Source organism: Schizosaccharomyces osmophilus, chromosome 1 (genome assembly GCF_027921745.1).
Source record: "Schizosaccharomyces osmophilus chromosome 1, complete sequence".
Lineage (NCBI taxonomy): Eukaryota > Fungi > Ascomycota > Schizosaccharomycetes > Schizosaccharomycetales > Schizosaccharomycetaceae > Schizosaccharomyces > Schizosaccharomyces osmophilus.
In genome coordinates this window covers 862124-874898 of record NC_079238.1, presented here as the reverse complement: position 1 = coordinate 874898, position 12775 = coordinate 862124, and the positions used below count along the sequence as shown (strand labels likewise).

At 38.2% G+C, this 12775-nt stretch overlaps 7 protein-coding genes and 1 non-coding gene across 8 annotated transcripts; 3 read left to right on the top strand and 5 right to left on the bottom strand.

Annotated features, from left to right (window-relative positions):
• Positions 1-150: 150 nt before the first annotated feature.
• Positions 151-636, top strand: mrp20 (mitochondrial ribosomal protein subunit L23; the record flags this gene model as incomplete). Its single annotated transcript, XM_056179196.1, has 1 exon — positions 151-636. One exon carries the CDS (start codon positions 151-153, stop codon positions 634-636), a length of 486 nt encoding a protein of 161 aa, XP_056035600.1.
• A 217-nt stretch (positions 637-853) lies between these two features.
• apm4 (AP-2 adaptor complex mu subunit Apm4) lies at positions 854-2286 on the bottom strand (the record flags this gene model as incomplete). The annotated part of the gene is made up of 3 exons (XM_056179195.1): positions 854-2120; positions 2175-2239; positions 2278-2286. The coding sequence occupies 3 exons, from the start codon at positions 2284-2286 to the stop codon at positions 854-856; spliced, it is 1341 nt and encodes a 446-aa protein (XP_056035597.1).
• Positions 2287-3460: 1174 nt separating this feature from the next.
• SOMG_00400 (GTPase activating protein) lies at positions 3461-4699 on the bottom strand (the record flags this gene model as incomplete). Its single annotated transcript, XM_056179194.1, has 5 exons — positions 3461-4115; positions 4229-4273; positions 4317-4395; positions 4456-4499; positions 4554-4699. 5 exons carry the CDS (start codon positions 4697-4699, stop codon positions 3461-3463), a joined length of 969 nt encoding a protein of 322 aa, XP_056035598.1.
• Positions 4700-5287: 588 nt separating this feature from the next.
• On the bottom strand, positions 5288-6557 carry swi6 (heterochromatin (HP1) family chromodomain protein Swi6; the record flags this gene model as incomplete). The annotated part of the gene is made up of 3 exons (XM_056179193.1): positions 5288-5912; positions 6059-6144; positions 6243-6557. The coding sequence occupies 3 exons, from the start codon at positions 6555-6557 to the stop codon at positions 5288-5290; spliced, it is 1026 nt and encodes a 341-aa protein (XP_056036501.1).
• Positions 6558-7557: 1000 nt separating this feature from the next.
• Positions 7558-9157, top strand: bfr2 (traub family protein involved in ribosome biogenesis; the record flags this gene model as incomplete). The annotated part of the gene is made up of 4 exons (XM_056179192.1): positions 7558-7567; positions 7611-7658; positions 7703-7805; positions 7858-9157. The coding sequence occupies 4 exons, from the start codon at positions 7558-7560 to the stop codon at positions 9155-9157; spliced, it is 1461 nt and encodes a 486-aa protein (XP_056036502.1).
• Positions 9158-9716: 559 nt separating this feature from the next.
• On the top strand, positions 9717-11253 carry rad9 (checkpoint clamp complex protein Rad9; the record flags this gene model as incomplete). The annotated part of the gene is made up of 6 exons (XM_056179191.1): positions 9717-9821; positions 9882-10215; positions 10264-10479; positions 10518-10627; positions 10675-10968; positions 11008-11253. 6 exons carry the CDS (start codon positions 9717-9719, stop codon positions 11251-11253), a joined length of 1305 nt encoding a protein of 434 aa, XP_056036509.1.
• Positions 11254-11464: 211 nt separating this feature from the next.
• On the bottom strand, positions 11465-12384 carry rlp7 (ribosomal protein L7-like Rlp7 involved in ribosome biogenesis; the record flags this gene model as incomplete). Its single annotated transcript, XM_056179190.1, has 2 exons — positions 11465-12091; positions 12259-12384. 2 exons carry the CDS (start codon positions 12382-12384, stop codon positions 11465-11467), a joined length of 753 nt encoding a protein of 250 aa, XP_056036510.1.
• Positions 12148-12223, bottom strand: snoR39a. Its single transcript, XR_008803661.1, has one exon. It is a non-coding gene; the product is annotated as a small nucleolar RNA snR39 (small nucleolar RNA).
• Positions 12385-12775: the final 391 nt, after the last annotated feature.

The window sequence follows — 12775 nt, the reverse complement described above, 5'->3', positions numbered from 1 at the left end:
TCTTTAATTGACAAATTTTTTTGCATTAATCTATTCCTAGAAGCCGATTTTGGTTGTCAAGACAGGATCCTGATTCGTGTCCTTTTTGCGTGTAATAAACAAGGGTGTAAGGCTGTTCAATTTTTTATTTACTTTACTTGATACAACAAGATGAGTAAAGTAGCCGGAAAGCGTTTGGTGTATTTTCCTAATATACCGTTTATTCTCTACCGAGGACTGAATTTACCGCCAAACTTTGCTGCATTTCGTGTTCCTTTGAATGTGAATAAATTTGATGTTCGAGATTATTTATTGCATGTTTATAACCTCAAAGTTCTTTCGGTGAAAACCAACATTTACCAAGGAAATCTTTACCGGAATGAATACGGTCGAGTCAGAAGAGAGCAAGCTACCAAACGCGCAATTGTCGAAATGGAAGAACCATTTATCTACCCAGAACTTCCAGAAGATTTACGACAATGGCAAGCTGGTGATGCTTTGCCAGATGGCACGAGTGCTCAAACTTTGAGCAGATATCCCAAGATTTTGGAAAAAGCTGACATGAAAGGTGTCAATGAAGAGCTGGATAAGCTGAAGAATGCAAATTTCTCCACTTCTCAGCAAAAGATATCTCGTTTATTAAAAAATATGCATTGAAAAAGTCTATCTTTTGTCATGTCTTCTTCCCTTCTCTCATTCGGCACAACCTAGCATTTCCTTTATTCCTTAATTTTTAGAGTATTACGGTTAATAATCAATGTAGACTCTTGTCTTTGTGATAGTGCTATGCCTAACAGTAGAAATGATAAAACGAACTGAACATGAAATGATTATCTCAATCACTTGATATGAACATAGAAATTATCCTTTAAAACTAAAACCGAATTTCGCAGGTGCCTGCACGTGTCGCGTAGCGAACCCATTTAATGCTTTTGTATTTATTATTAGATGGTTCTTGCACATGCAAGTATTGTACTTTTAATCCTGAGCTGGCGAGCATTTGGATATTGAAGTCAAGAGAAATGGGAGGACGAGACCAATGTTGCTGGTTAGTAGTGTTTGATAACTCGACTTCAGCATAAAAGATTAGATCCATCTCCCCCAAATAGTAAGGAATATTCCAGCCGATTATGTTTTCTGAAGGCTTATAGCCAGATTTCCCTCGATTGACTCTAGGGTTTGCTTTTACTACGTTTTCCGGAACAGGTATTCGAAGATTAAGAGACGTAGAAAGCTTGTGAGGATAGCTCGAGCGGATGCTAATCCTGTAGATTAATTTTTGTTTCGACAATTGTTCAACAATTGGATGTATACGAAAAGGCACATGGATATTTTCATGGCAGCGATAACTCATAAGTTCAACCTCACCATCCGGAGGGATAAAAGATATCTTGCGTTCATTTTCGAATTCCGGAAGCCTCACGCACTGATGAAATTGGCAGTCTTCTAGCGTGATACCTTCAGAAGTTGTGGAATCATCCTGTGAACGCAAAGATTTTTGTCGATTGTCGTTATACTTCAGTTTATAGTCAAGTTTATCGCTAAGGCCAAATTGGCACTCCGGCATCCCTGATAATAAAGCTCGCATATGCACAGACCCAGAAATGTCGGATCGTAAAGTATTACCTGTAGAGCTAATTAGAAGGTTTAATCGCTCCACGACGTCGAGATATATTGTGTTACTACGATACTTTATACCTGCTCTTCTCCAGGGTACAGACTTGGATTGGTCAATTGGATGACTAGTGACGGTTTGGGAAGAGGTAGAGCGTTTCATTGATAAAATGGAGGATTCTTTCTTTTTCGTCGGGCTAATAGTCAAAGTCCGAGCAAGTGCATGGGGTTCTGTCATTTGCACAATTCCAAAATCAACCATTTCATCCAGCAATTCGTAAATAAACGCAAAATTTTCCTTAATGGTACTTTCATTAACCTTGTCAAAATATCGAGACAGTACCTCAACTAAACGCTCTAAGAATTCCAGTAATATAATTACATTTGGATTTCCTTTTGCAACCGTAACAATATATAAATCTTCGTGTCTAACATAGGTATAACTAGTGGATCCAAACGCTGCAATTGGAGTCCGTAATTCAGGATTCGCAAGTACATGAATACGGATAACATCAGTTACATGCCTCCTTTTCTTTTGTTAGTTTCGCTCACTTGAACAACAAGTCCATTGCTATACATACTTCAAGTCATGTCGATATGTCCGGCAAATGATATTGTCGCCTTTCAAGTTGAAAAAGAAGACACCCTTTCACCATTAGTACTTAAGTTTAATTCATTACTTACCGAAATCATTAGTAGAATCGATGTCCTTTTTCGCTCAAGAAATATCCTTTTCCTCCTAGTTGTGATGTACAGAATCGAGTTACGCTTTTATCTTCGCCAGAAAATCAATTAAAAGTAGGTAACAATATGCCTAACCCTTCTATTGCCTGTTGTCATCGTCGGTATCTCGTTAAGATTATTATTCTAATTCTTTCACACTATATTATCTTGTGATATTTCATTATTATCAAATGTAAACAAATCTTTGGAAACAAATTCTTAAACGGATATTCAAAGAGCAAATCACCAGTAAAAATTACTATAGAAATGTATGCAACTAAATACGAAAATTTTTCAAAACAAAGCCATTGAGAGTCGAGATGTCTAGTTTGAACTTCCAATCGGTCAAACGAAGTAAGATCGGTTTTCTAGTATCCTTTCAAGAAACCAATTGTAGACTTGTTTCCGTAATTGATATTCTCGTACTATTGTGAAAACCTTAATGAAACAATATTTCTTCAACGGAAAATGCGAGTTAATACAGTTGGTTTCATATGAAACATTATTAGAAAAGCCGAGTAAATCGACTATAGCAACCAAGATTCCCATTGCGTTTATTGATTATAGCGTATGAATTATGCACGTAGCAGTTACTTACTACACATTGAACCCCAAAATTCTTGCAATAAGCAAGGTTAACCAATTCAATAAGATATACTCCTATTTAAAGAAGGCACTGTTCTACTACAATCTACTGAAAAGAAATAAAATCCCGGGTTTTCAGCAGCTCTATATGCCTTTTCTTTCGAACGATGCCAAGTATAAAGATTTTCTACCCATGCGCATAAACATCTTAGCAAAAAGAGTATAGTAAAAAAGAACAGAAATTCAATTCATAAAATATTTTAATTTATTTTTTTGATCCATTATGAGGCGGTTCTTGCCGAATTTGTATACATAAGTGAGCTTCAAAGTGGATCATTGTACCAACGACTCAAAAATTGGGCAAGAAAAGTATTAAAAACGATCAAACTATCATGAAAATGACTTTTTATTTAGAAAGGGCATCTCAAAGAGTGTCAATAAATTCGGTAATGTAAAAATCGTGCGTGCCTGTTGTGTTCCTTCTAAAATAGCAGCAAAGAATAAATACAGAAGTATAGAAACGTAAAGATAGCACAATCCTCATGACCGTTTGTGCATATTACTTCCACACATCATGGGTATTCATTATACTGTTATCCATAGCAGACTGGGTCCTCCGAGGAGGTTGAGACTGCATACCTGATTCCCGGGAAAAGGAATAAGCATTTGTTGAGCCAAAAAGAGGCATCTTCCATTTTTCGGCGACAAAAGAAGTACTGGAAACAGGTGACTGAAGACTAGCGTATTGTTGTGACCCTTGAACATTCGAGCTGGGCGTCGACGGAATGTTGGAAAAGGCAGACACCGGTGAGTTCATGGCGGATACGGGACGAGGTGAAGCGTATAAGGAGAGGATAGAAGATTTGAGGTCTTTCTGTCTATTAGCTTGAGTACTTGACGAACTATTAGCAGATAGAGACGTCAAATTCGGAGTGGATGCTGCAGTAGAAGCGCTGGGGTTTGGCAAGCGATAATTCTCTGCGCTAGCCCCAGAAGTAAAATCTACCATGGGGGCCTCGCTTGGATAATGCAAGGATTCCTTAGATATAGAGGGCATGCTGGTACCTACAGATCTATTAACTACTTTCGGCTCTGGTGAAGTAATGGAAGGGTTTGATTTTTTAGACGGAATCAGCGTTTCGGGAGAAGGGATCTCAGGACTTAAAACCCACTTTCGTAATTCATATTTTGTTCGAATAAAGATTGCAACTTTGCTAGAAAGGTGGTAAGTATGTATCTCTGCCAATGCGAAACCAGCTAGCATGCATTGTTGGACATCAAGATTCCTCTCATCTCCATTCACTAGAGGATTCGCAACCAAACTTACCTGTCTGAGGGGACGTGGTCATCTGCTAGTTTTGCTTCCCAGTACCTACAAGACGTGTTAGGTTATTTCTTTATGGAGCAAGTCTTACATGTTTGCTCGTTGATTTCCCCACCGACGCATATTTTCGGTTTGCTCATCAGTCCAAGCGTCCAAATCTACAGATTTCACTTTAAATATTGTTAGTTGAATGCTTTCAAACGACGCTTTTCATCTTTGTCCTTACGTACCTCTACTGATGTGAACACCAAGACTCCTATGGATACCGGAGCATCTAAAAATTTGTAAATAAAGGGAGCTTATACAAAACAAGACCACGAATGCTTACCTGATACAAATGAAGACCCCCAAAGACCAGCTGGCCCATCGTGGTTGCTCATTACGTTTACAGTCTGCACATATTTTGTTTGCTGGTTCGCGCAAAAGTGACTTTAGAAGAATTGCGTTTGTTTCTTTCTTTTTTCCCAGTGACATTTGAAACAAAGGTAAATAATATGGCAAATGTCAAGTTACGAGATAATGTTCAAAAACAGCTGGGTATGAGATAAGGACAAAGTAGGTTTTACGCAGTACAAATATACGGCATCGCAAACTTTTTATCAAAAACAATAGTCACCTTTAGTAAACAAAGAAAGTAGATGGCCTTGTAAACAAGCAAATTGAACTAAAACATGTAATTTTATGAATGATAAAGAATACTAAAAGTAGTCGTTACCTTTAGCAGTACTTTCATAGGAATGAGTCACTACTAGCAAATCGACAGTATCCACAAAAAAAGCGTTAAAAATAAAGGTGTATTAAAGGGATTACATAGTAAACTGCCTTCCTACGCCTCTTTGTAACTACATTGGGCCCTGTACAACATTAAATGAGCGCTATTGAAAAGCTTTCTTTTCAATTAAGATATTACCGGAGACTTCAAAAGGGCGAACGAAAGCACAAAGACTAATGAACGTGAAGGGAAAAATATAACCAAAATTCTAAGCAACGGTTACCGAATATACAAAACCTGTGGGCTTGTCCACGAAGAAGCTATACATTCCATTGGTGAAGCGCCACCTTTCATTCGTTTTCGCGAAACGTCAAGTGGCTTTCATAAAACTGTAGCATTTTTTGAGGACATTTCTTGTTCGTGATTGAGCTTGGATAATGAGACACAGCGCCGTTCTTCCAAGTTAAATAAATTTCGAGTGTCCCATCATCTTTTCGCTCAATTGTATCTATGCTGGCTACCAACTCCTCCCACGTATCATACCGTTCTACTTGCTGAGCGGTTAACTCTTTCATTTCGGGAAGAACAGGAACCTTTGAATGAGCTTTCTTGGGGCTAGCGCTTGGTAGTTTCTCCTTCCTTGGTGAGGGAGACGGTTCCTTTGCGGATGGAATATTTTCTTTGGGCTCTGCGCGACCATTTTTGGGAGGAGATTCTTTTTCCTGATGGGTATATTTCTCCGGACTAGGTGTCTTCGAAGGCGAGGAAAATTCCTGTCTCTCTTCATGTTCTTCTTCCTCTTCTTCTGGAACTAGAGTGGGTTTAGCAGGTTCACTCTCAGAAATCCTTTGGCTTTTGATGGAAGTCTCTCTACTTTCCGGTTTACGGCTTCGACCAAGACGTTTTCTTTTGGAACTGGCATCTGGACGACCACCGCGTTCCTCCCAATATGTTACTACGAGATCTTTACAGCCACTATTTATGCGTTAGTTTCGTAATCAGAATTAGCAAAGAGAATCCATCGGGCGACAAAAAAAGAAGTCATACGAGTATACTGATACCTTCTTTGCTTCTACGACTCTCGCTCGACTCGATAGATATCCTCCAACGATGATACATACTCACAGTCTGCTTCTGTACTCCAAGTATTATCACTTGGATCGTCATATCCTTCCCATTTTAATAGATATTCATAACCTCCACCTTTCTATTATCATAGATCCTTTGTTTTCCCTATGAGACGGCGAAAACATGCAAGGATCCTATGTTAGTAACGTAATGAACCCAAAATCAAAAGATGCATACCCTAGCCAGACGGTGCTTCAGCACTTTTTCAACAACATATTCTTCTTCCGCCTCGTCATCTTCCTCACCATCATTCTTGTCGTCTCCTTCGTCGGCATTCTTTCCTTCTGCATCAACACCAACAATCTCTTTTCCGGCGTTTTTCTCTAGCTTTTCGTGTTTGATTAATGGTTCATCTTCTGAAGCCGGCTCGTCAGAATTCTTTGTTTCCAGTGCTTCTTTGCTCATGCTAGGTAGTTCTGGTTCAGAGTCTTCGTCTAGCACAGAACGTTTCGTTGTAGATGAACGTCGATACGAACGGACGTTTTTCACCATTTCTTTTCGCGTTTCCAGAACAAATTGTTACAAAGCTCTTGTTTACGATCAGAAATGGCCGCGTGTTTGTGGTGGTTCTTCGCGACCTCAGATTGCTAAATGCTCGTTTACCTTTTCTCTGTGAGACGGCATAGTCCTACCCCATTGTCCTCGAAACTCGTTATACGAATAAATATCTTTGAACACTGTTAGAAGCATTATGCTTCTTTTACCTAAAGCATATGCTACTAAAAACCTAAACATCAATATAAACATAAAAACAAAACCCTGAAAAGTTTTTATTTGGTTTTAGTAGTTCTCTTAAAGGCTGTAAAACATCTAGAAAGGTTTTTTAAATAAAATTCCATTGTTTTATGAATCTTTTATGTCTGCTATTCCTTGGTCAAGACTTTGACATGTAAAAGTACTCAGGAGAAATCTTGCTTCGCCGAAAGGAGAATAGAAGGAATACAAGCCTTTTGAGTGTATAATTCCAATATAATTCATGTACTTTTTTACGAAAAAAACACTACCATCCCAAAGATTTATAGCAGCATGGACACTTTTCCATTAAGCTGAAGAACTATCAGAGATTTGATGGAAACTAAACAGTACCATAAAACACACCTTATATATTTAAAACTAAGAAGCTAATTTAACATTACTCTTGACACTTCTAGAATATTTCCCTGCATTTGCCATTCCTCATCTATGCGGGCACCCGGGAGGGAAGAGTAAATAAACAAAGTATTATAGCATCATCAAGTATTATAATTTGCTAGTTTTTACTAGAATATTTGCGACTGAAATAAATGCCTAGCTACGACTTTTAGAACATAAAACTTAGAGGACCAAAACAAGCTAAAAAGCCGTACTTGAATTCTTTCTTTCTATATAAACCTTTTATTCAACTATTATAAGCGTAATTATACTTGCTCTTATACCATTGCTTGGAAAACTTAAAATAATTGACGCTAAAGAAATTTGCCAAGACCCAAGCACCACTGACAAGGTCACCACCATGGGGAAAGGTATGAGAAGTGGTAAATTTTGGCAAAAACTAACCAGAAATAGTGTTTATGAAAGATGAATTGGCTTCTATGCTGAATCCGACGCCGGAAGGTATGCAATTCCACTAAAATTGCGTTTTCTCTAACAGTATTTAGTGGAAAAAGACCCAGAGGCGATAGATGCACCGTTTTCTGATGAAGAGTATTCAAGTGATAATGAGAATAAGAATTCTGGAAGAGAGCATTATGTTGATGTTGGGTATGTGTCTTGCTGACCCAATATATGAATGAAAACTAACAATCCTTTTAAGTGCAAGCAAGCTTCGTAGCAAACAAGGTCCTGCTTTAGATCCTCGTTTTAAGGGAAAAAAGATTAGCAGAAAGGACTTGGAGGCGAATCAAGATAATGAGTCCGTTTCTGAGGAAGGCTCTGAGGACTTGGAAGAAGAACCTCTCAGTGAAAACGAAAATGACATCTCAGGTGAAGAGGTGTCTGACGGCCTCTCAGGAGATGAAGACGAAGCGGGTAGTGAGGATGAATCTCTATCTGAAAACAAAGACGAATCTGAGGACGGTTCCGAAAACGAGGATGATGAAACATTTGCGCTTCCTGATGGAGACATTTCCAAGCTTAAAAAAATGTTACATGGAGAGCAAAAACTTTCTGATAAAATCCGGAGCTCTGCTGTTCAGGACATGAAAAAGGGTGTTGCTCTTCAAGAACAAATGCGAATGTACGATCAAGTCTTAGATACACGGATACGTTTGCAAAAAGGGTTTTCCCAAGCTCATACTATGGATGCATTCGAAGAAAACCAGGATAATGAGATCAAAGATCAAGCAGACGAGACGACAAATGTAGTCTCAATTGATGAAGTCAAAAAATCCTTGGTGTCCTTTATTCAAAAAACCATGGAACTTCGCGTCGATTTGATGGTGGACAGTGGTATCGAGCCTAGAGGCTTAAAACGAAAAGCTGAATCCGAGGACATAGAGTCAATTTCATCAACAATGAATGATTTAGACAACTCTTTAGAAGACTGGAAAAATACTACCTTAACAAAATGGCACAATCGTGTTCAAGCTGCTCAAGGAATTACACAGAATAATAAATTTAAGGCTTTGAATCAAAATGTTGTGCAACAAATTGATCAAACAATGCTCAATAAAGATGATCTCATAGAGCGTTCGCGTTTGAGCCGCTCAGACAGTTCTCGCAAAGACCCTAATCCTGAGCTTTATGACGATACCGAGTTTTACCAATCCTTATTAAAGGACTTTATTAACTCCAGATTGGCAGACTCTGGAAGAGATACAAACGTTCGATGGGTCGCTTCCAAACAACAAAAACAAAAGAAAGAAAATGTCGATACGAAGGCCTCTAAGGGACGTAAGTTACGTTATCATGTCCACGAGAAGCTTCAGAATTTTATGGTTCCTGTTGAGGTGACATCTTGGCCTGAAGAACACATTGACGACTTATTTAATAGTCTTCTGGGTCAGCGCGTCGATATGTCTGAGAATACTAAAGATGGAGAGGATACAGAAAAGAGACAACAAGAAGAAGAGCTTTCTTTGGCTACCAACGACGGGTTCTCTCTTTTTGGGTAGACACAGCCTTACAAGAACATTCAGGGAATATGGTTAATTGATATTCAAAATTTTTGGGGTTTAAAAGTAATGGATAATATAGGTTTCTTATTCGGCAAAAACTTAATACTGGAGAAAGGTGTTAGAGTCAAACTTTGGTTTCTCTAATTATGAGAACCAAAAGGTCGGTTTGTTTATAGAAAAAAAAAGTTTTGAAATTTTAGATAGTACTTATTATGATGACTTTACATATTGTGCTATTTGATCAACGCTGGATCGTAGGTGTAAATTCCAATTCTTTAGATAAAAATGTTTTTAATGGAAGTTCTTCAATAAAACAGAAAAGTATTTGTCAATGTTCAACTGAATTAGACATCCATTCATAGTTTTGTTAGCGTCTAAAGTACGTCCAACTTTATAAACAGAACCACCTCTGGGTACAATAAACCGTTAACGTTCACTCTTAACATATTTTTATTCATAGATGATATATATTTTATTTAATTGAAGCTACGCTAGAAAATTAAGCGCGAAATTTGAAAGACGCGTCTGGTTGAAGAAAAGCAATTGTATTGGACTCATGGAATTTGTTGTTTCAAATACAAATTTAAGAGATCTTTCGAGAATATTTTTGAACCTTTCTAGGATTGATGATGCCGTAAATTGGGAAATTAATAAGGATCAAGTAAGAGTTTTCGAAGGATCCAAACTGAAATAAGCCATAAGGCGCTAACGAATCTTATAGCTTATTTTAACAACTTTAAACTCTTCCAGGTCAGGATTTGGGAAGGTAGCTCTTACAAAAAAGTTTTTTGACAAGTTCACATTCCATCCAGATACTCTATTCCTTACAGGATTTGTCTCTCCAACAGTGCGATTAAGTACACAAATCAAGCCGATCCTTTCAATCTTTCGAAATAAAATCTTTGAATCGACTTTCCTGGTCAACAACAATCCCAATGCCAATACGGGTGCAACAGACTCTACTAGTAAAAAGAATGTCGTTGTGGAGAATATACAATTACAAATCACATCGGGCAAAGAATGCCGAGTTATCTTCAAATTTAACTGCAAACACGGTATGGATCTACAGACTAACTTGGGCTCTGCTAACTCAATGTCTTCAGGAGTCATAAAAACTTACAAGATTGCATATGAACAAACGCAAACACTACAGGCCGTCTTTGATAAAGCATCTTGTCATAATAATTGGCAAATTAATTCCAAAATTTTGAAAGATCTGGTTGAGCATTTCGGACAAAAAACAGAAGAATTGACGATCCAGCCAGTGCATGGACGGGTCTTGCTGACTAGTTTTACTGAAGAGGTCGTTCACAATAAAGGTACATTTTACAGTCATGAGTTGTTTTAACGTTTCCAGATGTCTTAAAGCAGCCCACGCAAACAACAGTTTCAATTGATGGGAAAGAATTTGAACAAGTTTCCCTTAATGAGGGCGTAATAATAACGCTATCTTTAAAAGAATTCCGGGTATGTAGATCACTTGCAATTTTGTTCTTATTTATTAACACTCGTAGGCAGCTGTTTTGCTCGCTGAATCTCTAGGAACATCTATCGCATCATACTATAGCGTATCAGGAAAACCTGCCTTGTTCACGTTCAATAAGGGGAAATTTATGGAGGTTGAAGCGCAGTTTATACTCGCTACTGTTATGGGATCTGACGATTACGACGAAAGTTCTTCTTTGGGGGCACGGTGGAAGCAAAGTGGTACCGCTAACAGCAGTTTATTCGTTCCGGAAAACACAAGTGCTGCTCCAGCTTTGAACGAGGATGAAGCAACATCTGCGTCGATAGGATGGCAAACTAATGTAAGTTCATGAAAACATACTCTTCTAACCGTATACTAGGGAGATGCGGAGACGTCTAGGATGTTTCATTCCGCATTGGATATACCAACAAATGAAGAATCTGCGAGAAAGCGACCTAAACAGACAACAGACGAAGATAATCGGCCGTTATTTTTGGAGGGTATGCCGGACGATAATGAACTGATGGCATTCAATAACGATGTAGCCGACGATGCTGAATTTGGACCAACGCAACATGAACAAACCTTTCATGGCATCTTTTCTCAAGATGATACTGAAAACTAAAACGACCCACGGCCACTACCATTTTACTAATTAACAACTTTACTGGTGCTTTGTCTAAATAACGATTCCAATGCATATTTTAATTTAGGTTTTCCTTGACACAATTCCAATTAATTAATTCCAATCCGTAAAAAACTAGTTCTAATATACATAGTACGTCTTTCGACGTCTTTTTTAAGGGCATTATAATACGGTTAAAAGAAAGTAAATATTAAGCTTGTTCCTTGATCAAGTCATTAATGTCTTCACCGCAGAAGCCAGCCTTTCCACCTTCATTATAATGCTTAACCTTTTTTTCAATTAAAGAGTGTTTGATGGAGGACAGCTTAAAAGGCCACAGGAAGCTGCTGACCTCTTTGAAATGAGGTCCAACGTTGTATAGTTCATGTATAATATCTTCAATGGAAATAACATCAAACTTTCCAAGAGCTTCTTCAATGAGAGCATTGTCAGAAAGAGCTGCCCGTTGACCTTTAATTTTACCAAAACCGCGCTTGTAGATCAGTTCACGGACTGACTTCAGACTAGGAACACCATATGTAACATATGGTTCAACAAGTTTCAACATGTTTGCGGTGGACTTGGTGTTACGGACAAAGACACCGTTGTTAGTACTGGCTAATCGTAAAAGCTGTAATACTTTACGAGCCTTTGGTGGGATGTTGCGAGCACCAGCAAGACGAATGCAAAAAAGAAGCTTAGGCTCCTCGTCAATCAAAGCGCTACCAGTCTTCTTAGCTACACGCTTCAATCTCAAACGTTCACGTTCACCATCCCGATAATTCTTAACGAATGATTCAGCACGTTTGAAAACAATATTTTTCTTTTTGTTTTGAGACTATATGATGTTAATATATGTTTTTATAAGCGTTAACTGTATAATAAAAAATTAATGAATCAGCCGAAAGATGGTGATAGAAGCAGCATAGCCGCAGCTAGCTATCGAGAGAGTGAAGTTGTCATCCTTTTCAAAAAAAATTTATTTTGCAGTCAGTTTCCTCTTACCTGTTTCTTTTCAAGAGCAGCTTCTACTCGTTCAAGGCGAGTACGCTCATTAACTTTACGTTTCTTGAGAATAACTTCAGGCTCAAGAATATTGTTTTGTTGGACTACCGGTGCTTCCTCTGCCATTTTCTGTATTTGTTGTTGGTGGAGGGCACAAAGCAAACTTGGTGCTGGCGCCAACTAATCGCTTCTTGTGACTGCCTTTTTGGTTTCGAGAAAAAAAATTGACACTCTGTTACTTGGGTATGGAGTAAAAAATTTAGAAAATGGGCTAGTAGCGGTCGATTACTCGCCTGTGTAAGATCCCAGATTTTGTCTTAAGAGTTTTACAATCTAGTCGAAAACAGAGGATCTCGTATGCATACATGAAGATACTACGGTAGGGCGAGTATAGCGCTAGACCACTCGTCGTTTTGAAGTTCATCTTTACGAAAAGTAGATACGAAAGTAGTTACAGTACATATTTACAAACCGAATAAATGCTACAGCCATATATTTTGAGAATTACAAGATCCAT